Source organism: Vitis riparia, chromosome 13 (genome assembly GCF_004353265.1).
Source record: "Vitis riparia cultivar Riparia Gloire de Montpellier isolate 1030 chromosome 13, EGFV_Vit.rip_1.0, whole genome shotgun sequence".
Taxonomy (NCBI): Eukaryota; Viridiplantae; Streptophyta; class Magnoliopsida; order Vitales; family Vitaceae; genus Vitis; species Vitis riparia.
Window position 1 is genome coordinate 13,584,030 of NC_048443.1, and position 25,373 is coordinate 13,609,402.

Consider the following 25,373-nt stretch of genomic DNA (forward strand, 5'->3'; position numbering starts at 1 on the left):
AATATTCTATTTCTTTTGATGTTTACACAAACAAGAATGATGAATCTTCATAATTCCGAAATAATGGGATTCGCGAGATTAAGTCAGGTAAGATCAATCGGGCTTTTGGTGGGGGCCCCACATATGTGATTTTATGACTGACTGATTGATTAATTGATTTATTCACCATGCTTGTTTGATTTGTTCTGTTCCTTGACATGCGCATAATTTTATCTATTCGTCACTCACTAATCCTGTTTCATGATAGCGCATTCGCGACTGGAGGACCAGGTACGTATCCACTCATATTTTGTTCATTCTTTATACATGTTTTGATTCCCATATGTGCATGATCGCTTCGAGTATTCATTGATTTTCTCATTATTGCCATGTCAGCTTCATTTTATTAGTAGAGACCCGACTTTAGGGACTTAGAGGGGTGCTACGGTCGTTACCGTACCTTCCCAATAAGTAACCTGACCCCCGAACCCGATCCGGTTTTTCGTAGATCACCTTTTCCAAAATAAGGAGTCGCACTTAGGGTTTTCTTTCTTATTTTGTTTACCCTTTTAAAATAAAACAAAATTAAGTGGCGACTCCAAGTCATTTTCTAATAAATAAAAATCATTTTTGAAATAAAAATCGCACTTGCCCTCGAGTGGAAAACGCATTGAGCCGAAATGCGGGGTCCACAGGTGGTGAGAAGTCTTGGAGTAGGGAGATTTTTAGAATGGGGAGTTCTGAATGTGAAGGGTGCAGCTGGAGGGGTGCTGGTTTTTTGGGATAATAGAGTGTTGGAGCTGGTAGGGATGGAGGTGGGTCTCTTCTCCATTTCCTGTCGGTTCAAGAACTGTGAAAATGGCTTTAGTTGGATTTTCTCAGTAGTGTATGACCCTAGCTTGAAAAGATATAGAGAACTGTTTTGGGAAGAGCTAGGGGCCATTCGTGGGCTTTGGAGTGATCCTTGGTGTATCGGCGGAGACTTCAATATGATTAGATTTCCGAATGAGAGTAGAAAAATAGGGAGGTTGTCTTCTTCAATGAGAATATTTTCGGAAGTGATTGATGACCTGGACTTGAGGGATCTCCCTCTTCAGGGGGGTCCATTCACCTAGAGTGGAGGGTTGAACAATCAAGCTATGTCCAGGCTAGATCGGTTCTTGGTGTCGGAGGACTGGGAAGGCCACTTTAAGGGGGTAGTGCAGTGTACTCTTCCTAGGCCAGTGTCCGATCACTTTTCTATCCTATTGGATGGGGGAGGGGTTAGTAAAGGACCTGTCCCTTTCCGGTTTGAAAATATGCGGCTAAAGGAGGAGGGTTTTAAGGACCTGTTGAAGGGATGGTGGCAAAGTCTAAGTTTCAATGGATCCTTTAGTTTCATCCTTGCAGAGAAGTTGAAGGCTTTGAAGGCTATCTTAAAGTCTTGGAACAAGGATGTTTTTGGGAAGGTGGGAGTCAATAAGAAATTGGCCTTGGACAAGGTGGATTTTTGGGATGGTCAGGAGAAGTTACGCCCTTTATCAATGGAGGAACTGGAAGCTAGAAATGAAGCAAAGGGGGACTTCGAAAAATGGGCTCTAATGGAGGAGGTTTCTTGGAGACAAAAATCAAGAGAAGTGTGGTTGAGAGAGGGTGATAGAAACACAAGCTTTTTTCATAAGATGACTAATTCCCATAGAAAGAGAAACTGTCTGTCCAAGATTAAAATAGACGAAGTATGGTTAACAGAGGAGTAGGAGATTAAGGGGGGTGTGGTTGGAGCTTTTAATGACCTTTTGACTGACCTGGGGGGTTGGCACCCATCTATGGAAGGTTTAGACTTTAATAGAATTGGAGATGAGGAAGCAGCTAGATTGAAGGAGGTATTTTCAGAGGATGAGGTCTTCTTGGCTCTCTCATATCTGAACGGGGACAGAGCTCTGGCTCCAGATGGTTTCCCCCTTAGTTTCTGACAATTTTGTTGGGATTTTGTCAAATAAGAGGTTATAGGTTTTTTGAAAGAATTCCACGAGCATGACAGATTTGTTAGGAGCCTGAATTCTACCTTCTTGGTCCTAATCCCAAAAAAAGCAGGCGTTGAGGACCTTAGAGACTTCAGACCGATCAGTTTGGCGGGAGGATTGTATAAACTGTTGGCAAAAGTGTTAGCTAACAGGCTTAAGAAGGTAGTGGGCAAAGTGGTGTCTTCAACTCAAAACGCCTTTGTTGAAGAAAGACAGATTCTCGATGTTGCCCTTATTGCCAATGAGGCAATAGATTCTTTGTTGAAACAAAACGAGAGTGGGGTGTTATGTAAATTGGACTTAGAGAATGCATACGATCACATAAACTAGAATTTTTTGCTGTTTGTAATGCAAAGCATGGGATTTGGGGAGAAATGGACTGGGTGGATCTCCTGGTGCATCTCTATAGCATCGTTTTTATTCTTGGTCAATGGCACTCCGGAAGGTTACTTCAAAAGTTCAAGGGGGCTGCGTCAGGGGGACCCCCTTTCCCCATATCTTTTTGTGATAGGAATGAAGGCCCTTAGTAGGCTCATCCATAGAGCAGTGAGGGGAGGGTTCCTTTTAGGCTGTAGAGTCAATGGAAGGGGTAGGGATGGGGCCTTAGTCTCTCATTTGTTGTTTGCCGACAACACTTTAGTGTTTTGTGAAGCTTCCGAAGATCAGATGGTTTACTTAAGCTGGTTGTTGATGTGGTTTGAAGCCATATCAGGTTTGAGAATCAATTTGGACAAAAACGAAATTTTGTCGGTTGGTAAAGTGGAGAATTTGGAGGCTTTGGCTCTCAAGGCTGGCTGCAAAGTGGGATGACTGCCTTCTTCTTATTTGGGGATCCTTTGGGGCGAACCACAAGTCTGTTGCCGTTTGGGATGGGGTGGAAGAGAGATTTTGGAAAAGGCTGGCCTTGTGGAAAAGGCAATTTATATCCAAATGAGGGAGAATCACTCTAATTCGTAGTACATTGTCAAGTATGCCCATATACTTGATGTCTTTACTTCGAATGCCAAGAGTGGTTAGTTTAAGGTTGGAAAAAATACAAAGGGATTTCTTGTGGGGAAGGGGTGCTTTAGAGAGGAAGCCTCACCTAGTTAATTGGGATACCGTTTGTTTGGACAAAAAGAAAGGGGGCTTGGGAGTTAGACGTCTATCTACTCTCAATAGGGCCTTTCTATGCAAGTGGAATTGGCGCTTTGCGAATGAAAGGGATAGTTTTTGGAGGCATGTCATTAGTAGGAAGTTCGAGGAGGAAGAAGGGGATTAGGTTACTAGAGAAGTTAGGAAGAGTTATGGAGTAGGATTTTGAAAGGAAATAATGAAGGAAGGTGCCTTTATGCAAAATAAAGTCATTTTTTCAGTGGGGAATGGTAGAAGGGTGAAATTTTGGAAAGATAAATGATGTGGGAACCTCGCCTTCTGCAATTCTTTTCCCTCCTTGTATGCTTTTGCCTCCTCTAAGGAGGCTTGGGTAAATGAGTTTTGGGATCCTTCGGGAGAGGAAGGGGTTTGGTGTCCTAGATTCTCTAGGCCCTTCAATGATTGGGAGGTGGAGGAGGTGGAGAGGCTTCTTTTAACAATCCGAGGAGTAAGGCTTATTCCTCTTGTGGAAGATAGAATGTTGTGGAAAGAGACTTCGAATGGGATTTTCTCAGTTAAATTCATCTATAATGATCTATCTTCAAGAAGAGTTGGTCTTTTCCCTCATGCTTTGATCTGGAGCCCTAGTGTGCCTACCAAAGTGAGTGTTTTCGCTTGGGAGGCTTCTTGGGGTAAAGTGCTTACTCTGGATCAGCTTAAAAAGAGGGGGCGGGCTCTTGCTAATAGATGTTTCCTTTGCTATGAGGAAGAGGAGTTTATTGATCATATTCTTATGCATTGCACCAAGGCAAGAGTTTTATGGGAGTTATAGTTCGCCCTTTTTGGAGTTACTTGGGTCCTCCCGTTTTCGGTTAGAGATACCCTTATTGAATGGATGGGCTTTATCTTGGGCAAAAAGTGTAGAAAGGTGTGGAAGGCAACCCCTTTGTGCCTTTTTTGGGCGGTTTGGATGGAAAAAAATAGGATTGCCTTTGATAATGAGGATTTTTCGATTCAAAGGTTGAAAAATTCTTTTGTTTGTAATCTTTGGTTGTGGACAAAGTTGGTTGTAAATGAAGGTGCCTTAAGGTGCCTTTTGTATACACCCCCCTGTATGCTTTTGGGTTTACCTCAAGGTGCTATTTTCTAATATATTTCTGCTTTTGCCTATCAAAAAAAAAAAAAAAAAAGGCATCGTAGAATTGAGATGACCTGGTACTGAGGTAAATCATCCATTCCCATCCTTACTAATAATTATTTATATTTTTTATTATTAAATATACATGTTAAACAACATCCCAACAAGACTTTGAAAAGCAAATCACTGAAAAATCATGTTTTAAAACAGATAATTTTCAAATGAAATTATGTTTTTTTAATAATAATTTCAAAATAAAAATTAGATTGTGGACAAAAGATTTCTAAATTTGTAAGAAATCCCAAAGAAAAAAAAAAAACAAAAATTATGTTTAAAAACGATTTCAAAACAAAAAAACGTTTCAAAATGAAATCATGTTTTAAAAGAAACATTTCTAGTGGAAAATAGGATTTACTTATTAGGTTTTAAAATTTTGGAATTACTTGAAGTGATTTCCAAGCAATCATTTTATAGGCATTTGTTTTAAAATCACTTTTTTCTTCTTTGGGTTACATTACCAAAAATATTATCATAACACTCTTTATTTATATCAAAATATTAGGTGATTTTTCTTAAAAGAGTTTATAATGGAAGTACAACTAATAATAGTACTATAAATTACAATGTTTTAATTAAATCCCTCTCAAATATGTCATGAATTTCACTTGATTTGGAGTTCATTTTTGTATTAAAAAAATTGAAAAAGAATTATATAATCCTATATAAAAGAGGAACACCAATCATTTTTATGTGTTAAAATATCTTTAAAAACTATCAAACTCATTAATGAATCCAATATATCAACTTTTGCTTGATTTGAACTCCATTTGTTCAATAAAAAAAATTAAAAATAATATTTATATGCTATGGAGAAGCCAACATAGTCAATCAAAACCGGTTTTAGTATGTGACCCATTAGTATTCATCGGTCAATTTTTGAATTCTAAATTATTTTTAAAAATTAGCAAATCTTAAACACCAAACAATCTTGGTTGATTTGGAATATGCCTACCCAATAAAAAATTAGAGAAATTAGAAAAAATTTCAGAGAGGAGAGCATGCTTGACTCAAAAAATAACATTTAGGCTATGTTTGGTTCCCGGAAAATACAAAGGAAAGAAAAAAAATGCTAAGGAAAATGATTTTCTCATATTTGGTTGTCTTATGAAAAATATCAAAGAAAATCAAATATAATTAAAACTAATTAAAAACTTATGTATTTTTAAATTATTTAATCTTTATATTGATGAGTTAAAATAAATAAAATGAGTTTGAAGTAACAAAAAAAATAATTTATCAACTTTTAATCTATTTTTTTATTGCCTTCACTTTTCTTTCCTTCTACTTTTCCTTTGTATTTTCTTTCCCTCGCATTTTCCCTCAAATTTTCCGGGAACCAAATATAGCATTAAAGACTTAAAGTATTAGAAGGTAGAGAGAGGATTAAAAAAAAGGGAGTGATCATGTTTGGTTGTATTTTTTATTTTTTTATGATTTTTTAAAGTTTTTTTCGGTTTTCCGTATTTTTATTTTGGGTGACAACAACTTCTATTTGTTACTTAGAAAATTATTCTCTTTTTCACTTAACGTTGAATGATTGTTTCTAAAGAACATGACTCTGAAAGTAGCAAAATGACAAGTCAGATTTCTATGGTTTATGTAATTTATTTAAATAAGGGTGGCCCATGCATTATCATTGAACAATATCATACTATTAGCTATGGGAATCAAATGTCCTCCCTGAATTAAAAACAGAGTAACAACCAACAACAAGAACAAGAACAAGAACTCATTATCATTGAACAATATCATACTATTAGCTATGGGAATCAAATGTCCTCCCTGCATTAAAAACAGAGTAACAAAAACAGCTGCTGGGGGGAAATAAAAATTAAAAGTTATCTTAAAAAGACAAGTATATACAAGATCAAAGGGAAAAGGTAAAGGAAAAAAGATAAAAAGAGAAAAAAGGAAATCTATATATGACTCAATATACAAATAGAGATCTCTCAAAGGACACCATTTCTAACCATTCTTGACCATGGAAGGTGCCACCTTCATCTGGGGCTTCCAGAGACTTTGGCTTTCATGGATGCTTTCATGTGCTCAGGATATAGAATCTCTAATTACCTAGCTTATAAAGCACAATGATGGGAGTGCAGAGGCCCCGTACTGCTGTCAAAACTCAAGACGATATGTTATATCCAAGCATGAGAACCGTGGTCGTTTGTCCCTTGAGGCCGGCCTCTAACTGGTGTTGGGGGGCGGTTGGCATTAAGTTCCTGAGTTTACAAAATGGACCAAATCAATCATATATCGAAGTGGAAGGTTCAAAGAAGCAACCCTCAAGCGTCTTTTGAGATTTGAGAATCATGAAGGCACAAGAATGAATTGACCGATCAGAATTGATGAGGATAATATTGTTAAAGAAGTCAAGGAAGCAGCATTCCAAAAAAAAATTGGCAGAAATTATTTGTTTCCGTCAGTTTGGAGAGAACATTTGTGCTTAGTGAAAAGAACAAATAATTAATCTGAATAGTCCATGAATTTCTTCAATACTTTAGGAACTCGCAAATCTCTAGTCATTTAAGTCTAGTGAGAAAGGAACAAATAATCCAATCATTTGGGAAAAAAAAAAAAAAAGGAGTGGGTAATTTTGTTACACTGGTTAATGAAAACGTACCTGCATCCATGCATGTTCAGTGTGCTTTGGGGATGCTTCAGGTGACGAGATTGCTGGTGGTAGAGGATGTATAAGTTTTGGAACTACCACAAGGTCTCTTCCCAAGACCAATATTGCCCCTGCATTATTTGCAGTCCCTGTAATAACATGAAAGATTTCATGTACAGCCTTAGAATGAAATAATGTTTCAAAATATACAAGCAAGGAGCCAGCATACCACAGTAATTAGTAGCTGAAAAGAGGGTAATTAGATGCCCTTGAGCAAAGCGTTCAAATCCATCCATCACACATTCATGTGCACGTACAATTAATTGCACATCATTAGCATTACAGAATTCCATAACACGATCAGGCTGCAAAGAGGAACACATCTAGGTAGAAGAATGGACTAAAGGCTGAAACAAGCAATGTTACTTCTTATGACAAGAGATACATAAAGCAGATAACTAATACCAAGGCTTCCATTGTTAATAAACCACCACCTTTGAAGCAACTAGTATTGCGCCTTTTTTATTTACTGTAGCAATGAATTACACCAGGTAGCCAGTAATAAGAAAAACTGGAACTTTAACTTAAAAATCAAGTAATGTATGAACAAACACACTAGCTGCACGGGACATTTATTTATTTATTATATGTTAGTAATAAGCTCAATCGAGATGGAGAGCCTTTGATTTTTGTTTTGTAGGAGCATTCTAGGGGATTTCTAAAGCCAACCAGGTCCATAAATCATTTTTCTTTTTTTATTAGAATAAATCTTTTATATATATATGTATGTATGTATGTATGTATGTATGTATGTATGTATGTATGTTTGTATGTATGTATGTATTAGAAGGTGTATAAATCAATTTGCCTTTCGTAATTCAATTCATTTTATTTCTTAAGTCTTCATTATAGTTTTTATAGATTGTCATGAATGTCCTAGCCTTTTCAATGAGCCAAATGATTTTTTTCAGTTTTATTAAACTAGGAGTCTAAGATATATCATATAGTATGTAACAAGGTTTATTAGAAGCCTTGTTAAATCAAGAATTTGACACATGTGCACACAAAAACACACATAGACAAATGTATGTATATTTATTTATTTATTTGTATATAATGTTCTTTGAATTTGTGAAAAAAAAATCTGAAAAAAACTGATTCATTCCTCGGTAAAAATATTACATGACTATGTAAAGTACAATAGTTGGCCTATAGAAACAAGGAAAGAAACTATCCTAACCTTCTATAGATAGAAGATACAAATCAATGACACTGATACAATTAGAAACCTACAACCTATTTATAGAAAATAATCAACTATTTTGACACTCACCTTAAGCTGATGCAAAGATTTTTTGCATCCCAAGCTCGCTAATTATCTGTTGAAAGTTTGCACTAAATAGTCCTTTTGTGAGCATATTTTTGAGTTGGTTAGAGGATGAAACATATGGAGTGCAAGCTTGTACGAAGTCTAGCTTTTCTTTTATAGGTGCTCTATTTTCACAATAAAGCATCATTGTACTCATTTCCCCAAACTATACTTCCACGCTAGAATGGGTGACCACTAGTTGTTTCTGGTTTCTTCAAGTAACCAAATCCCCTTCTAAGAAGGTGCAATACCCAGTAGTCAACCTTTCGTTTGTCATGGAGCCAACCAAGTCAACTTCCAACTTGAGTTCCCTAACTTTCTGAAACAAGAGCTCTTTCCCTAGAGTTCCTTTCAAGTATCTATCAATTTTGTAGATAGCTTTGAGATGTGGTTTAAGAGTGATGAAAACTGAAAAGCTATTATAGCTAATATCCAAGTAGACTATAAAGTTACTCCAAACACTGTCGAAGCCAAAATTTCTTAAGGAAAAATTTAAGACAAGCTAAAACTAGAAAGTTTTGGTTAACTACTTACATTTTTTTTTCTGGATAATCATCAAAAGTCCTTACAATAAGTAGGTTCTTCCTTTTTATAATGATAACCCTCAACTACTTTCTGAACGTTTCCAAGACACAATTAGTAGCCTTTAATAACAAAAAACTAACCGTTTGACTTCTAATTTAATAACAAACTTTTCCCATGCAAACCTTTAATATTTTCAAACTTGTCATAAATTGTCTATTAATGACTGCATCATTCTCTCCACCTTGGAAGAAGCTTGTCCTCAAGCTTGGTGTTGCTGGAAACAACTTTCACGTTCTCACCAAAACATATTCTCATATGTTTTGGCAAATCAACCACATAAGCATTCTCCCCAATATTCTTGATGATTTTGTAGGGCCCTATCTTTCTTTTACTTAGCTTGGAGTAAGAGCCAGATGGAAATCTTTCCCTATGTAGTTACACCATCACCATGTCACTTTCTTGAAAGCTTTGGCTGCACCTCTTCTGATTTGCATATTTCTTATACATTGCATTCAACTCCTCAATCGTTAATCTGATTTCTTCATGCAGTTTTTTCATCAAGTCGGCCAAGTTTTCACCCTTTAAGCTATTTGTTCCCATTTCTAGTGAAGGAGCTAAATCATAAAGATGCATTGGTTGCTTCCAATAAAAAACTTCAAAAGGATTTTTGCCTATAGTTTGATTCCTGGAATAGTTATGAGCAAATTCTTCTTGTGCAACCATAGCTTCCCATTGCTTAGGATTTTCTTCAACCAGGCACCTCAATAAATCACCAAACTTCTATTAACAGCCTCAGTTTGTCCATCCATTTGACGATGATAGGAAGTACTATACTGCAACCTAGTTCCAAACTTCTTCCATAAAGTTCTCTAAAGACAAGAAAGAAACTTGCAGTCTCGATCTGAGGTGATTGATTTTGGAACTCTATGCAATCACACAGCCTCTTTAAGGTAGAGATTTGCTATATTTGATGCATTCATAATCTTCTTGCAACAAATGAAATAAACCATTTTTGACAATCTGTCAACCACCACAAAGATGAAATCCATTCCCCATTGACTTCTAGGTAGCCCATACTTACATCTTCCTAAGGAGTTGCAGGAACTGGTAGTGGAGTGTACAAACCCGTATTTTGAACTTTTCCTTTTGATTCTTGGCATGTTTGACACCTTTTAACAAATTTGTAAACATCCCTCCTCATTTTTGGCCAAAAGAACCTTTCAATCATAGCATGCCTAAGCCTCCACCATGCATGTCTTGAATGATCTTTTCCCTCAAAGAGCAATCTGGAACACAGAGTTGATTCCCTTTGAATAGGAAGCCATCATGCAACAAACACTTTCCTGACAGATGATCCTTCCAAATTGAACCAAAGAAAGGGTCACTAGGATAAAGATCCTTGAAGGAATTAAAACCCTTAATAATAACAGTCATACTAGTCAACAACAAACTTCTTCGACTAAGTGCATCTGCCACTTTGTTACTGGCTCCAAACTTATGCTTTATTACAAATGTGAATCGTTGCAAGTAAGAAACCGAATCGAATGGCCATGCCTCTTCCTTCACTTTTGCTGGCTGTTGAGATGCTTTAAAGCTTCATGATCTGTTTGCAAAATAAATTCTTGATGTATCAAGTAATGCTCCCAATGCTTAAGAGCCTGAATGATAGCATAAAATTCTTTATCAAAAGTGTTGTATCTCCTTCTTATGTCATTCAATTTTTCACTGTAAAATGACACAGGCCTGCCTTCTTGACATAAAGCAGCTCCAATCCCAATTCTGGAAGCATCACACTCTACTTTGAAGACCCTTTTAAAATTTGGCAACACTAGTACTTGGGTTGAGTTGAGCATCTCTTTAATCTTTTGAAAACTTTCTTCAGCTTGTTTTGACCATTGAAACCTCCCTTTCTTCATGCAATCAATTACAAGAGCAATTACAGTGCTGAAATTCTTTATGAAGTGTCTACAAAATGAGGTTAGACCATGAAAACTGCGCACTTCTCCCACTGTTTTCGGTATTGGCCAGCTTCTAATTGCTTCAACCTTACTGTCATCAACTTTTATCCCTTCAGCACTAACTATATATCCTAAAAACAGCAAAGAATTAATGAAAAATTTGCACTTCTTCATATTGGCATGAACCTTTTCTCTTTTGAGAATTTCTAGTACTTCCTTCCGGTGTTGCAAATGAGACTCCTTGGATGGACTATAAATAAGTATATCATCAAAATACACCACCACAAAATTTCTATGAATGGTTTTAGAATTTGACTCATCAAACATATAAATGTGCTAGGTGCATTTGACAAACCAAAAGGTATTACAGTCCATTCATAAAGCCCATGTTTAGTTTTGAAGGTTGTTTTCCACTCATCACCTTTTTGAATCCTAATTTGGTGATAGCCACTTTTAAGATCAATTTTAGAAACTACCTTTAGTCCATGCAATATATCCAACATATCATCTAGTCTTGGGATTGGGTATCGATACTTTATTGTTATCCAATTTATTGCCCGATTATCAATGCATATTCTCTAGGTACCATCTTTCTTTGGAGTTAATAGCATCGGAACTACACACGGACTCATTGATTCCCTTATATATCCTTTATGTAGCAACTCTTTCACTTGTCTTTGAAGTTCTTCATGTTCCTTTTAGAGGCATTCTATAATGTGGCAAGTTTGGTAGGCTGGCTCCTAGTACTAGATCAATATAGTGTTGGATGCTTTTTTTTAGAGGTGATCCACTTCGCAACTCTATAGGAAATACCTCTACAAAGTTTTCCAGTAATGTCTTTTCTTCATTAGAAACATCTTGTTGGTTTTCTAAAACTTCCTTTACCAACAACAAAAAAGCAACTCCATTAGCTTCAAACTCATTTAAAAAGCATTGAACAGTTACACAAGATTGTTTTTGTTCGACCTTTAGACTTGACAAACTCTTCTCTCAACGGGGCAAGTACTACCTTAAGCCCATTTTTGTAGAAAGCATAAACATTCTTCTCTCCATGGTGGACAGTTTTATTGTCAAATTGCCATGGCCTTCCAAGTAACAAATGGCAGACTTCCATTTCCACCACATCACATAAAACTTTATCTGAATAGTTTTTCTTAATTGAGATGGGAACGAGACATTACTACACTACTTCTACTTCACCTCCATTCTTGAACCAAGGAATTCGATATGGCTTTGGGTATGGCAGCACTTCCAAGTTCAGCTGCGTCACCATTTCTTTAGAAACAAGATTCTCACAACTTCCCCATCAATAATAATACTACAAAGCCTCCCATGTGAAGAACATTTAGTTTTAAAAATATTGTTTCTCCGCCAATCTTTAGGAGTTAACATGGAACGTCTTACCACTAAATTTGGAAGGTCATGATCTTCATAAAAGACTTCATCTTCTATGAATTCCAGCAGCCCTCTATTGCATTGAGGTTCCATCATTACCTCCTCATTATCATTATTTTCCCTTACATATTCACTAATCAGTATGTTGTTGGCTTGTTTTCGACAATCAGAAGATTTGTGACCCTCTTTTTCCACATTTATAACATATTATTCTGCGTCCTGTAGGCTGAAATGAGTTGTTGCTATTTCTGAGAACATGATTTCTCATTATTGCACACCCTTGACCTTGGTTGTGAGCTTGGAAGTGAGTATTTGATCTAGAATTCTACAAATCATCAGTTGCTGCTACTGATTTTTGTTTGACATCTCCCTGTCGTCTATTACCCTTCAATTGATTATGCCCCCTTACACTTTTAATTGGATGGTTGTTAGACCATCTTTGTTGACTTTCAACCTTCATTGCCAACTAAACAACACCATATAACGTCTAGCAAGGTTGTAGTTCCACCAAATTTCTAACATTTGGCTTCAATCCTATTAAATAACGATGAATAACCTGCACTTCTGTTTCAATTACTTGTACTCTAGTCTGCATTTTGTAAAACTCATTAGTGTGCTTTCGCACAAAACATTGGCCTTGCTAAAGTGATTGGTATTACTAAAAAGGAATTCCTTCATAGTTCAATGGAAAGAATCGACTTCGGATTTGCTGCTGCATTTTATCCCAACTGTAGATTTTCTTCTTTCCAGATTGGACTCTTATCCTCTGCACTTGTTGCCACCAAGAAGATGCCTGCCCCTTCAATTTTATAGCCACTAGCTTCACCTTTTCTATTTTCTAAAAGATTTAGAAACTCAAAAACCCTTTCAACTTCATTCAACTAATACAAGACCTCCTCTAGTTGCTCCTCTCCAGTAAAGTGTGGAATGCCTACCTTAATGTTTAGATTTTGATCATAATCTATAGTGTGATGAAATGTCAGTTGCCTCTTAAAAGGTAAAACTTTTCCTTCTTCATCTAAAAAGTCTCCTATAGTTTGCTGGAACTCCTCCATAGCAGGTTGATTTCTCAAATTCCTCTGCAGCTAAGTTCGAAAATTCTACCTTGTTTGGCCGCTAATGGTAGAATTTGGAGCACCAAAAATATCAACTTCCTCCAATCTGGCACAAAGTTGATTAAGCTGTTGTTGCAAGTTTGCAAACTCTTCTCTAGTTGGGGTGCTTCCTGTTGGTTGTGCTGTTGTAGCTTTCAAATGATCCCCAAACCCAACCATTAATTCAAAACAATCACAAATTTGGAATAAAGGCTTTGATACCAATTGAAAACTAAAAAGTTATTATAGCTACTATCCAAGTAGACTACAACCAAGTTGCTCGTAACACCACCGGAGCCAAGATTTCTTAAGGAAAAATCTAGGATAACCCCTTTGCATAAGCTGAAACTAGAAAGTTCTAGTTAACCACTTCTTATATTTTTTTTTTTGGATAATCATCAAAAGTCCTTACAATAAGTAGGTTCTTCCCTTTTATAAAGATAACCCTTAACTACTTTCTAATTTAATAACAAAAAACTAACCTTTTAACTTCTAATTTAATAATAAACTTTTTTCCATGAAAACCTTTGATATTTTCAAACTTGCCATAAATTCTCTATTAATGACTGCATCAAAGGGAGCACACATGAACTGAGTTACCACACTCATAACCTAAGGTATATCTGATCTTATGTATAATAGGTAGATAAGCATACTAACCATTCCTTGATACATCCCTCAATCACTTGGTTCTTCCTTGTTTTTATCCTAGCCATGATTGGTCTTGTTAAAATATGTGGTTGACCTTGTAGATTTTAATTTTTTTTTCTTTATTTTCTTAGATCTTCTTTCATTATGTACTTTAGCAAGTCTTAGATTTGTGAGTAATAGTAAGGATTGTATATTTTTAGGATCTGATTTAGCTTCCTAATTTTCTGTAAAATTTGTTTATATATTTCCTTGTAGTCTCTTTGTTTTTGAAATATGAATCATTCAGAAACTTTGTTTTCTTTTACATGGTATTGGAGCTTAAATTTATTTTTTTTAATAATTTTCTCTCCTTGAAGAAAAAAAAAAAAATCTTCTTTCTTGGTTTACATTGCCAACATTAAATTTCTTGTTTTTAGCTTTCATTGCCACTGGTTTTTCATACCTTTTTTTGTTCATTATCTTCCTTGGCCATGTTAGAAATCTTTGAAAATACCTTTACAAATGTCTTTTCATCTCAAACTAAAGCTATGTCTAAACAATCTGACATTGCAAATTACAACAAAAAAATGAATGGAGAAAAATTTTGAATGGTCCTAATCAGCGAAACTTTTTCTCACAAGTAGAGGAAAGATGAAATATTTACATGGTACCATTAAGGAACCAAAGAAGTTTGATTTATTTTATGAATCATGGGATGCTAAGAATTACATGATTATATCATGGCTACTAAATTTTACGCTACCAGAAATTAGAAAACCATGCTTATACCCTCTCCTCAACCAAAGAAGTTTGGGATGCCATCTCATAAACCTACTCAAAAAAGGGAAATACTTATGGGATTTATGAGTGGAAGACTACAATTCACAACACAATAACAACCTACTACAACACCCTGAAAATCTTGTGGCAAGAGTTGGATCTTCAACAACACTTTGAGATGGAATTTGTAGCATATGTAGATCAATGTTGCCTGAGCTATAGGAATGAGATTGTGTCTTTGACTTTCTTGCTGGTCTTAAGCCTGAATTGAATGAGGTGAGAAGTAGAGTAAATGCTTTAGTGAAGCTTATTATTATGTGCATAGTGAAGAAAGTAGGAGAAATGTCATGTTAGCACTAGTCTCTCGAGAATTCTACCCTCAAAGTTGCTCAGGATAGTCACCCTACTGATTCTTTGGGTTCCTTCAAACCATGGAAAAAAAGGGTTGGAGAAAAATATAATAGATGGTGTGATTATTGCCATAAATCAAGACACATGAAGGAGACTTGTTGGAAGTTGAATGGAAAGCGACCATTTGGTAATAAAGGAAACAAGTGGCCTTTTAAGAAGGCTTGTCAGAGTGTCACTAGCAAGAACTTAGAACCAGGAAGTGCTACTCAATCCTTGGGGAAGGCTTCTTTCACTAAGGATCAATTAAAGCTCTTGTATAAGATGATGAGACACCATCAACTCATCCTCTCTTTGCACAATTACATAATATCCACACAACCCTTAATGTTCTTGACAAGTCTCCATCTAAACCCCGGATCATTGATTCAAGGGCTTTAAATCACAAGACTAATTCAACACTTCATTTTCTAACCTACAATCCATGCTTGGTAAAAGGTAAAATCATTGTTGCAAATGGATCTTCTATCCACATTAATGGCAAAGATCCATTTTTTGTTTGTACTTCATTGCCTTTAAACTTTGTTCTTCATGAACCTAAGATTGCATGCAATTTATTATCCATTAGCAAGGTGACCAACTCCCTTAATTGTTGTGTAACTTTCTATCCCACTCATTGCATTTTTCAGGTCCTAAATACGGGGAAAAAGATTGGTAGTGCTAAAGAGAAAGGGATTGCATTATTTGACTCTTGAAGCTACGAAAGCTTCACAAGTTTATTTTTCAAAGATTGTTGATAAGAAAGAAAAGGCGATTTGGCTACCACATTATATATTTGGTCATCCAAACTTTGTGTCCCTTAAATTACTATTTCCTCAATTATTTGTTGATTTTGTGAAAAGAGAGAAAAGGGAGAATCCCTAATTTTTGTTATTAAAAAACTGTCAATAATACACATTGGACTTGGGTATATATATACATGTTAGTGGGACCCACAATACAATGAGGAAAAAAAAAAGGAAAAGTAAAACTATACACTATCTAACACTCCCCCGCAAGCTGGAGCATATATGTTATATGCACCAAGCTTGTTACAAATGTATTTAATTCTAGGACCTCTGAGAGATTTAGTAAAAATATCTGCTAGTTGATCATTTGAATTGACAAAACTAGTCGCCAGACATCTTGATGCGATCTTCTCTCTAATAAAGTGACAGTCAACTTCAATGTGTTTGGTCCTTTCATGGAAGACTGGATTGGATGCAATATGCAAAGCGGCTTGGTTGTCACAGATGAGCTTCATCTGTTCATCCTTTCCAAATCTCAACTCCCGAAGACGATGTTTCAACCATATGAGTTCACATGTTGCCAGAGCCATAGCTCGATACTCGGCTTCAGCACTAGATCTGGCCACTACATCTTGTTTCTTACTTTTCCAGGATATTAGGTTACCTCCAATAAAAACACACATACCCGGAAGTGGGAAAGGTTGTTTAGAGGTTTGGCAGAGACAAAAAAACCCAAAAAAATGCACTTGCAGGGCTCGGTTGGCACAAACATAGATGGAGAGTGGCTAGACGGTGTCAGGCAAGGCTAAAGGTAGAAGCGCGTGGCCGGAAAGTGCTCCACGCGCCCTCACGCGCCGGCACGCGCCGGCACTTGAGGTTCAGGCCGTCGGAGAAGGAACGCGCGTGGCCGGCGCGTGACTGAGAATCTCCATCCGGTGCTTTGAAAAGACTTGAAGATCTCCTCCTTGCACACCTGATGGTATGGTCGGTGTCGGAAAAGGACTTCGCCGAAAAAAGTCGTCGGCGATGAGGGTTTTCTGATGGCGATGAGGGTTTTCTGACGGTGATACGGTTGATCGGAAAGCTTTAGAAGATGGGAAAGGTGACCAGAATGAAACACGGTCACTAAAAGGTTTCCCAGAATTGATTCACGGATAAACCGAAAATAATTAGGTTTTTTTTTTCTCCCTAGGCTCTGATACCATGTGAAAAGAGAGAAAAGGGAGAATCCCTAATTTTTGTTATTAAAAAATTGTTAATAATACACATTGGACTTGGGTATATATATACATGTTAGTGGGACCCACAATACAATAAGGAAAGAAAAGGAAATGTAAAACTGTACACTATCTAACAGTTTTAACTTTTCAAATTTCAATGTCAAGTTTGTGAATTGTGTAAGAGTCATCATGTTCCTTTCCATTTGAGCAATAAAAGATCTAAAATTCCTTTCTCTATATCCAGAGGGATGTATGGGGACCATCTCGAGTTACTTCTTATTCGGGCTATAAATGGTTCGTTAGCTTTATTAATGATTGCACTAGAACGACACGAATCTATCTTCTAAAGGAAAAATTAGAAGTTGCTTCAACCTTTAAAACATTTCACAAGATGATCCAAACCCAATTCCATACCAAAATCCAAGTTTTAAGGATTGATAATGGGAAAGAGTATTTCAATACCATTCTAGGCTCATATCTACTTGAAAATGGGGCTTTACATCATTCTTCTTGCAATAATACACCCTAGCAAAATGGAGTGGCTACAAGGAAAAATAAGCATTTACTTTAGGTAGCCAGAGCTTTGATGTTTACGAGCAATGTACCCAAAATTTACTCACTAATGTTGCACTAACCGTTGCCTATCTTATTAATTGTGTGCCATCTAAAGCCATAAACATGAAAATTCCTATTCATGTTCGTAAGTGTCATTTTCCTGGTGTTAATTTTTTTAGTTCTCTTCCTCTTAAAATATTTGAGCGTGTTGCCTTTGCTCATATTCATAGTTGGGAAAGGTCTAAACTTAATCCTATAGCTCTTAGGTGTATATTCTTAGGCTACTCTCCTACACAAAAAAGGTACAAGTGATTCCATCCTTCAACAAAGAAAATTTTTGTGACTATGGATGTTAAGTTTTTGAAAAATCTCTCATACTATCCTAGGATAGATCTTTAGGGGGAGAAAACTAGAGTTTAAGATCTTGCCTATGCCTTCATTCGTATATCCAGCTATAAATGACCTTTCCTTACTCAAATTTGACCAACCTATCAACCAAAGGGAAGCTAGCAATGAGTTGGAAAAGCAACAAGATGAAGGAAATGAAAATGGGTAACAAGAACAACAACTTGAGTTAACCTTAAGGTCTAGCTCTTTATATCCAAAAACTGGAAAAAAAAAATGACAAAGTAGTGGAGGATAACATTGGAACTATAAAGACACCACTGGTCTACTCTAGAAGGAAACGTGATAACGTGATAGATCCTCTCTCTCTCTCTCTTTCTCTTAGTCAATCTTCTACTCTAGAGACAGTTACTGCACATCCCCTGCCCCTTTTAAGTTCTTTGTTTAAATCTGACTTAGATATTCCAATTGTTATTAGGAAAGGGGTTAGAACTTGTACTAAACACCCTTTGTCTAACTTTGTCTCTTATCATCGTCTTAGTCCTAGCTACAAAGCCTTCATCACTAATTTGATCTTAGAATCTATTCCTTACAATATACAAGAAGCTCTAAGAGACCCTCAATGGAGGAAAGCTATATTTATGAAGATGAGATCCTTATATAAGACTAAGACTTGGGAAGTGGTAGAGTTACCATGTGGAAAAAAAAACAGTTGGCTCCAAATGGGTATTTACCATTAAATACAAGACAAATGATTCAATTAGAGACATAAAGCTAGATTATCAAGAGACATTCGCTCCTATGGCAAAAATGAATTCCATTAGAATCCTTTTATCTTTAGTTATTAGTTTAGATTAGTCTCTTCACCAATTTGCTTAAAGAGACTAGGATGATAGGTTGTAAACTTGCGAATACACCCATTGATCCTAATCATAAAGTAGGATCTGATCATGATGGAAGTCTTGTTGATAAAGGTAGATACTTGAGGCTAGTGGAAAAGTCGATTTATTTGTTGCATATCAGACTTAATATAGTTTATGCAGTTAGTGTGGTGAGCCAATTTATGCATTCACCAAGGGAATGCCACATGGATGTTGCTCAAGGGATTCTTAGCACAAGGCATATGTGAAATAATGTGGATTAAGATCCTACTAAAAGAATTGCATATGGAGCCTAAAGACCTAATGAAGAATTATTGTAATAATAAAGCAACTATCAACATTGTACATGATCTTGTTCAACATGATTGGACTAAACATGCTAAGGTGGATACTCATTTCATAAAGAAGAAGAGCAAAAGCGGAATGATTTTTACACCTTTTGTGACTACTGAACAACAGTTAGCACATACTTTCACAAAAGGAATCCTAAGTATCATATTTTTATTATATTGTTGGCAAGTTGGGAACGCATGATATCTATGCCCCAACTTGAGAGGAAGTGTTAGAATATGTGGTTGACTTTGGAGATTGATTATATATCTCTTTGCTTTCTCAAACTTGATTATATTTTGTGCTTTAAGCAAGTTTTAGATTGTGGAGTGATAGTATATTCTTAGGATTAAACCTAATTTAGTGTCTTATTTTTAATATTTTTGCATAGCTTGTTTATATATTACCTTGTAATCCCTCTAATTTGATAATATATGAATTATTGAGAAACTTCATTTTCATTTTCAATAAGATGCATATTTCGCAATAGAATGACTTCGAATAAGTGTCTTTCCTAAGTGCAATGGGAATATCACGATTAAGAGAAATTCTCTCACTACTAGACTCAAGAATCAAAGTGGAATTAGTAACCAAATTACCTATTCCATTTGAGTTACCTTTATCTAGTGAAGTTTCTTAGCATAGTCTAGTAGGTTAATGATCTTTATCATGATGATTCTTCCTTCTAGAATAAACACAAAATTCACTTTTGAGGTTTTTTTGTTATCGTATCTCCACTTGTCAATGAGTTTTCATAGTTTATAATATTCAAATCAATAGTATTAGGATTAGTCAGAGTGGAATTCAGTGAAGAAAAGATAGGTAAAGGTAAAGAAGCCAACAATTTCCAAAAATGGTCTTCCTTCACATTATTCTCCCCCTAAATAGTACCTTTGGTAAAGAATGATTGGTTTTCAAAGAATGTGACATTCATACCAACCAAAAAAATTTCAAAGATACTATTACAACACTTTTGCCCTTTTTGTCTTAGAGAATATCCTAGGAACACACAATTTACAACATGTGGATCAAGTTTTGAACAATTTTGTTTATGAATAGGGACAAAAGCCACACGATTGAAAATTCTAATAGGCAATAAGGTGAAGATTAGAGTATGAGCAAAGACTTTTAACAAACTATTTAAAGGAATTTCAAACTTTAAGACCCAAGTTGGCATCCTATTAATAAAATAAGAAGCTATAAGGGTAGTTTCACCCCATAGATATTTAGGAACCCCCATGGTGAACATTATTGCAACTCAACGTTTTTCCTCTTAGTGACATAGTTTTGTTGTGGGGTATCAAAGCAAGTGGATTGATGGAAAATACCTTTTTCTTTTAGAAAAATTCCATGGATTGAGTTGAAGAATTCTTTTCGATTGTTAGTTCTAAATATTTGAATTTTGTCTTGGGATTGGTTTTCAATCATAGTATAGGGTTCTTTAAAGAATCTCTCACCCTTTGATTTTTGTTTTTTACTAAGTATGCCTAACACACTCTAGTATGATAACTAGTAAAAATGATGAACCACCTAGTTCCAATAACATTGGCCACACAAGATGGACCCCACATATTGCTATGTATAAAGGAAAAAGTTTTAGATACTTGATAGGGTTGAGAAGGAAAACAAACACAATGATGCTTGGACAATTGATAACTTTCACATTGAAATAACAAAGGATTCACATTCTTAAACAAAGATGAAAACAATTGTTTTAAATAGGAAAAACTAGAATGGTTTAACCTCCAATGCCACAACAATATCTGACTTTCAACAAGAAGAGAAACTACACTATTGCTAACAAGTTGAATTTGTTCACTCTTTATCGAATCATCATATAAGTAATAAAGTCCATTTTCATTCTAACACTGCCAATCATCCTCTTCAAATGCAGGTCTTGAAATTCACAGTGAGAATCAAGAAATTTAGTAATGCAAGGGGAGTCTTTACTGATTTTGCTAACAGACAACAAATTATATGAAAGTTTAGGAACATGTAACACATATTTTAAAGTTACATGGACCCTTTTCCTATAATAGGTGACAAACTATCATCAACAATTCTAACTTTTAATTGGCCAGAACAAGGAGTATAAGAGGTAAATAGTTGTGATAAACTAGCCATATGATCGGATGCACTTGAATCAATGATTCATGGTATAGAGTTCTTTAAAGTAGTCAAGGCACTTAGAGGATTACCTTTTTGAGCAAAAGAATCAATTGGAATTAGAGTTTGAATGGAGTGAGTTTAATGCAACAACTTGTAGAGATGTAGTTGCTCTTTGCTAAAAGGAGATGTTTAAGGTTTTGAAAATTGCATCTTTATTGCAACTTGCATTCGTTGCCTTGATTTGTCTCCAAATTGGCCACCCTTCCAATTTATAGATTTGCCATGCAATTTCCAACAAGTAGTCCTTGTGTGTCAAGGCTTATTGTAGAAAACACACCAGGCGTTAGCCTTTTCTTCAACCTTTTGTTGCAGTTTCTAATTGGTTATTGCAGTTGTAGTTTCTATAGTTATGCTATTCAAGGTAGAGTTCTCAGTTGAGGCACTGACAGGATTTTTTCTCATTATCACTTTCTTCCTGCTCTCCTCTTTAACCTTCGAGAATATTTCTCTAGTAAAAGGTAATGGCTCCTTGCCTAAAATATAGCCTCGTAGATCATCCAAATCTGCATTGAGTCCCATTAGAATTCAAACATGCAATCCTTCTTTAAGTTAATCTTCTTGAATAGGGCTCTATCCATGGCACATGCCCACTCAATCTCATAAAAGAGATCAAGTTCTTACCATAACTCTTTGATAGTGTTATAATACTGTGTAACACTTTGATCACCTCACTTAGCCTCACGAGTCTTTGTCTTGATTTTGTAGATTTGTGCTGAATTTCCTAAATTGAACTATGTTCTCACCTACTACCTCTTATGTCCCTTCTACAGTAGTGAGAAACATATATGCCTGACCAATTTCTGGTTCCAAAGAGTTTACAAGCCAGGAATGACCATTGAGTTCTCTGCATCCCAAATAGAATAGGTTGGATCATCTTTTCTCAGAGCCTTTGTTGCACCAGTCAGATAGCCAATCTTTCCCTTTCCTTTAACGAACAACTTCACGGACTAGACCATCTTAAGAAGTTCAATTCCCTTAATCTATGAGTAATAATTTGCAAAGTTGGACAATGTAATCTACGAATTCTAGGTAGGACTTTGCTTTAACAAGTCACCTGAGAGCACCTTACTAGAAATTCCAGACATGGTGGTCACACAACTAATTTGCCAAAAAACAATAGAAGAACCAATAGAAGGATAGTCTTTTACAAAGCTGGCAAACAACTAGAACAAACAAATATTGCCAATCTAAAGAACCAACAAACAAAAAAAGTCCCAAGAAAGGATACTTTGATACCATGTGTGTAAAGCTAAAGAGAAAATATGTTCTTTATATTTTCTATACATAATCATTTTAGAGTTTATAATCCTATTTACTTACAACACTTACTATAAAGGAATACTATGTACGCATAGAATTTAGCCCAAGGATTAGCCTAAAAAATAACAATTTCTATATTTAAAAATGAACATGAGATTTATAGGAGATAATTTCAAAAATCTCGCCTAATTTGTTGCTCCTAATGAATTACACCGATCTTGCCTAATTTACTACACCACATTTACCAACGGCTACCATCTCCTCATTCATGGCATCTTTCCATGGTTTTAAGGTTAAAGCTTCTTTAATAGAGGTGGGAATTCATTGAAATGGAACTTATGAGAGAAAGGCTTGGTATTAAAAGTTCTTGCATGGACACAAAATGAGACATGAGGTGCCAAGTAGAAGCCTAAAGCCCTTTTCTAAGAACAATAGGTAGATCAAGATTACTAGGAGAATGGATTTTGAAGTAGAGACTTATATCATTATTTTCATTACATGTTTCAAAGTTTGAGGATGGGAATAAGAGAACTAACAATGAATTTTTCCTTCCTAGAGTATAGGTGGAGAATTGGAGTCTTAGGTCTCTTCACCATGGTTTCATCATTTGTGAGAGGATTAGAAGAAGTTTTTACAGGATCTTCAGAAGGAAATTTGTGGAAACATTGTCTAATTGATTATAGAAAAGATTACTAGGGTTATCTGTTGGGTTTAGGTTAGCAACCACTTTGTTCCTATCACCTTTATCTGCATGAACACTTCCAGCCACTATATATTTCTTTTCAGTCTCAATGCCTTTCACATGCCAAGCCACCCAATTTTCTAATCTTGAGATATTATCTCCTTGTAGATAGGTTCTATTAAAATATGACTGATTCTCTACAAAAGTCACATCCATAGTAACATCATGCTTCTTTGTAGGAGCGTAATAGCACTTGTAGCCCTTCTTTGTAGAGGAGTACCCTAAGCACACACACTTAACAGCTCTAAGATCCAATTTTCCGGTTGATAGATACAAACATAGGATACACACTTGAAGATTTGGTGGCAAGATGCTTGCTTACTTGGTGTTTTAGAGCATTAGTTGGCATTTTATTGATAAGATATGTGGTTGTCAATATAGCATCATCTCGACAGTGTTTTGACACCTTCATTTGAAATAAGAGAGCAAGGGTTACCTCTAGAAGATGTCTACTTTTTCTTTCAACTACATGTTTTGTTGTAGAGTATCAATGCATGTTAACTGAAATAGAATGCCTTCATTGCTCAAGTAAGTCATCAATTCCTGATTGAAATATTCCTTACCATTATCATATCTTAGGGTTTGAATTTTGGTTCCGAGCCAACTGTTAAAAAATTTGTGAGTAGAGAAAATTAAGGATACTTCAGACTCAAGACTTCAAAAGATGAACCTAAGTGATCTTGGTACAATTGTCTATAAAAGTAACAAACCAATGAGCACCTAAAATATAAGTAACATGGGATAAGCCTCAAGAATTTGAATGAATTAAACTAAATGGAGAAACAAATTGAATTATTTTATTGAAAAGCTCACACAATGATGTTTAGTAAGACTACATGGCTTGCAGTGGAAATTACTAACAGTTTCTCAAACAAGGAATGAAACAACTTTTTTAGCAAAGGGGATGGGGCTATCCTAAACAGTTATATCAAAGAAGAATTTTGTCCAAACTAATTTTGTGGGTTGAAACCAATCATTGAGACACTTCTCCTTCATTTCTCCAATTAGTCGCCAGGTAGTAAGTCCATTTTCTTGTTTACCATGCCTAATCATCTTCCTTGAAAATAACAACCAATAAGTGTAAACTCAATATAACAATTCAAATTTTTTGTGATTTTTCCAATAGACAATAGGTTGTAATTTAGATTTGGGACATAAAAGATAGTGTAAGGTTAAGGTAAGTGAGATGTGCATGGATCCTTGGCAAGCTACCGAGGAGAATGATACATCAAGTACCTTGATTTTTTGTTTTCTTGAACATGGTAAGTAACTAGAAAAAAAATTAGACATATGAGGTTTGAAGCACTTGAGTCAATGATCCAAGTGTTGGAGTTAGTTTAGAGGGGAACAAAAGTCTTTGTACCAGATTGAGCCATGGAACAAGAACTTACATTTGAAGATGAGTTTACATTCAAATTCTCCAACTGATTCAACAATTGTTTCAACATCTTAATATAGATCTATTGAATCTTGACTACTCCAATTTTTCTTCATCAATGGTTGTGTGATTAGTTTGTCTCAACCTAGGAGGCTGATTTTTTCCTTTGTTGCTAATTTGTTTCAGGTTTGGAGGCTTTCCATGTAGCTTCTAAGGCATGGCTCTTGTGTATCTTGGTCTATTGTAGTAGTCATACCACATTTTGTCCTTACCTATTGTTTTTTTGTTGTCCCTTACATTTTGAATTGGTTTAGACACCACTAGAGCCAAATTTCTATTATAGAATATCCACTATTTCCAGTTTTTCTACCCATCAATTCTTTACCACTTTCCTCTCAATAGATGTGTGAAAAAGCTTCATCAAGATACAGGAAAGAGTATTTTCCTATCACTCAATCACATGCTTGATCAAATTCAGGATTAAGCCTCAACAAGAATTGAAATACTCGTACTATTTCCCTTATGTCCCTCATCTTTCTTGTGTCAGTAGTAGATTCCATCTCCATGTTTTGGTAGAAATCTAACTTGTTATAACCCTTTGAGGGACATGAGGGAAATGATATTAATAATCTTCCGCTTAATCTAAAAAAAACGGGAAGTGAAACAAACCTTGGAGTAGGTCTTATCAACAACCTCCCAAATATCCTTAGCCATGGGAAGAAGTAGATATGCCTTATTGAG

General features: G+C 35.7%; 2 protein-coding genes across 6 annotated transcripts in view; one reads left to right on the top strand and one right to left on the bottom strand.

Moving 5' to 3' along the window:
• The first annotated feature begins 1,118 nt into the window (after positions 1-1,118).
• LOC117928335 lies at positions 1,119-2,312 on the top strand. The gene is made up of 3 exons (XM_034848233.1): positions 1,119-1,611; positions 1,792-1,911; positions 2,053-2,312. Exons 1-3 carry the CDS (start codon positions 1,119-1,121, stop codon positions 2,310-2,312), a joined length of 873 nt encoding a protein of 290 aa, XP_034704124.1.
• A 3,711-nt stretch (positions 2,313-6,023) lies between these two features.
• The window catches only part of LOC117927608 (serine/threonine-protein phosphatase BSL3-like), a 97,603-nt gene continuing 78,253 nt past the window's right edge, over positions 6,024-25,373 (bottom strand). For 4 of the 5 annotated variants that reach the window (XM_034847214.1, XM_034847216.1, XM_034847217.1 and 1 more), the window contains 3 exons: positions 7,095-7,230; positions 6,878-7,014; positions 6,024-6,476 (listed from right to left, as the gene is read on the bottom strand). In XM_034847214.1, coding sequence (XP_034703105.1) covers positions 6,393-6,476; positions 6,878-7,014; positions 7,095-7,230 — 357 coding nt within the window. In that variant the 3' untranslated portion in view covers positions 6,024-6,392. Of the gene's footprint in view, positions 6,477-6,877; positions 7,015-7,094; positions 7,231-25,373 lie in introns of those variants that run through there. The other variant, XM_034847218.1, reaches the window with a different exon arrangement.

Excerpts from the sequence above, each read along its gene's own strand:
- LOC117928335 (XM_034848233.1), top strand. The coding sequence starts at position 1,119 with ATGTCCAGGCTAGATCGGTTCTTGGTGTCGGAGGACTGGGAAGGCCAC. Across the intron at positions 1,612-1,791 it reads AGAAGTGTGGTTGAGAGAGG|GTTTAGACTTTAATAGAATT; the intron begins GTGATAGAAACA and ends CATCTATGGAAG. Across the intron at positions 1,912-2,052 it reads CAGAGCTCTGGCTCCAGATG|GCGTTGAGGACCTTAGAGAC; the intron begins GTTTCCCCCTTA and ends CAAAAAAAGCAG.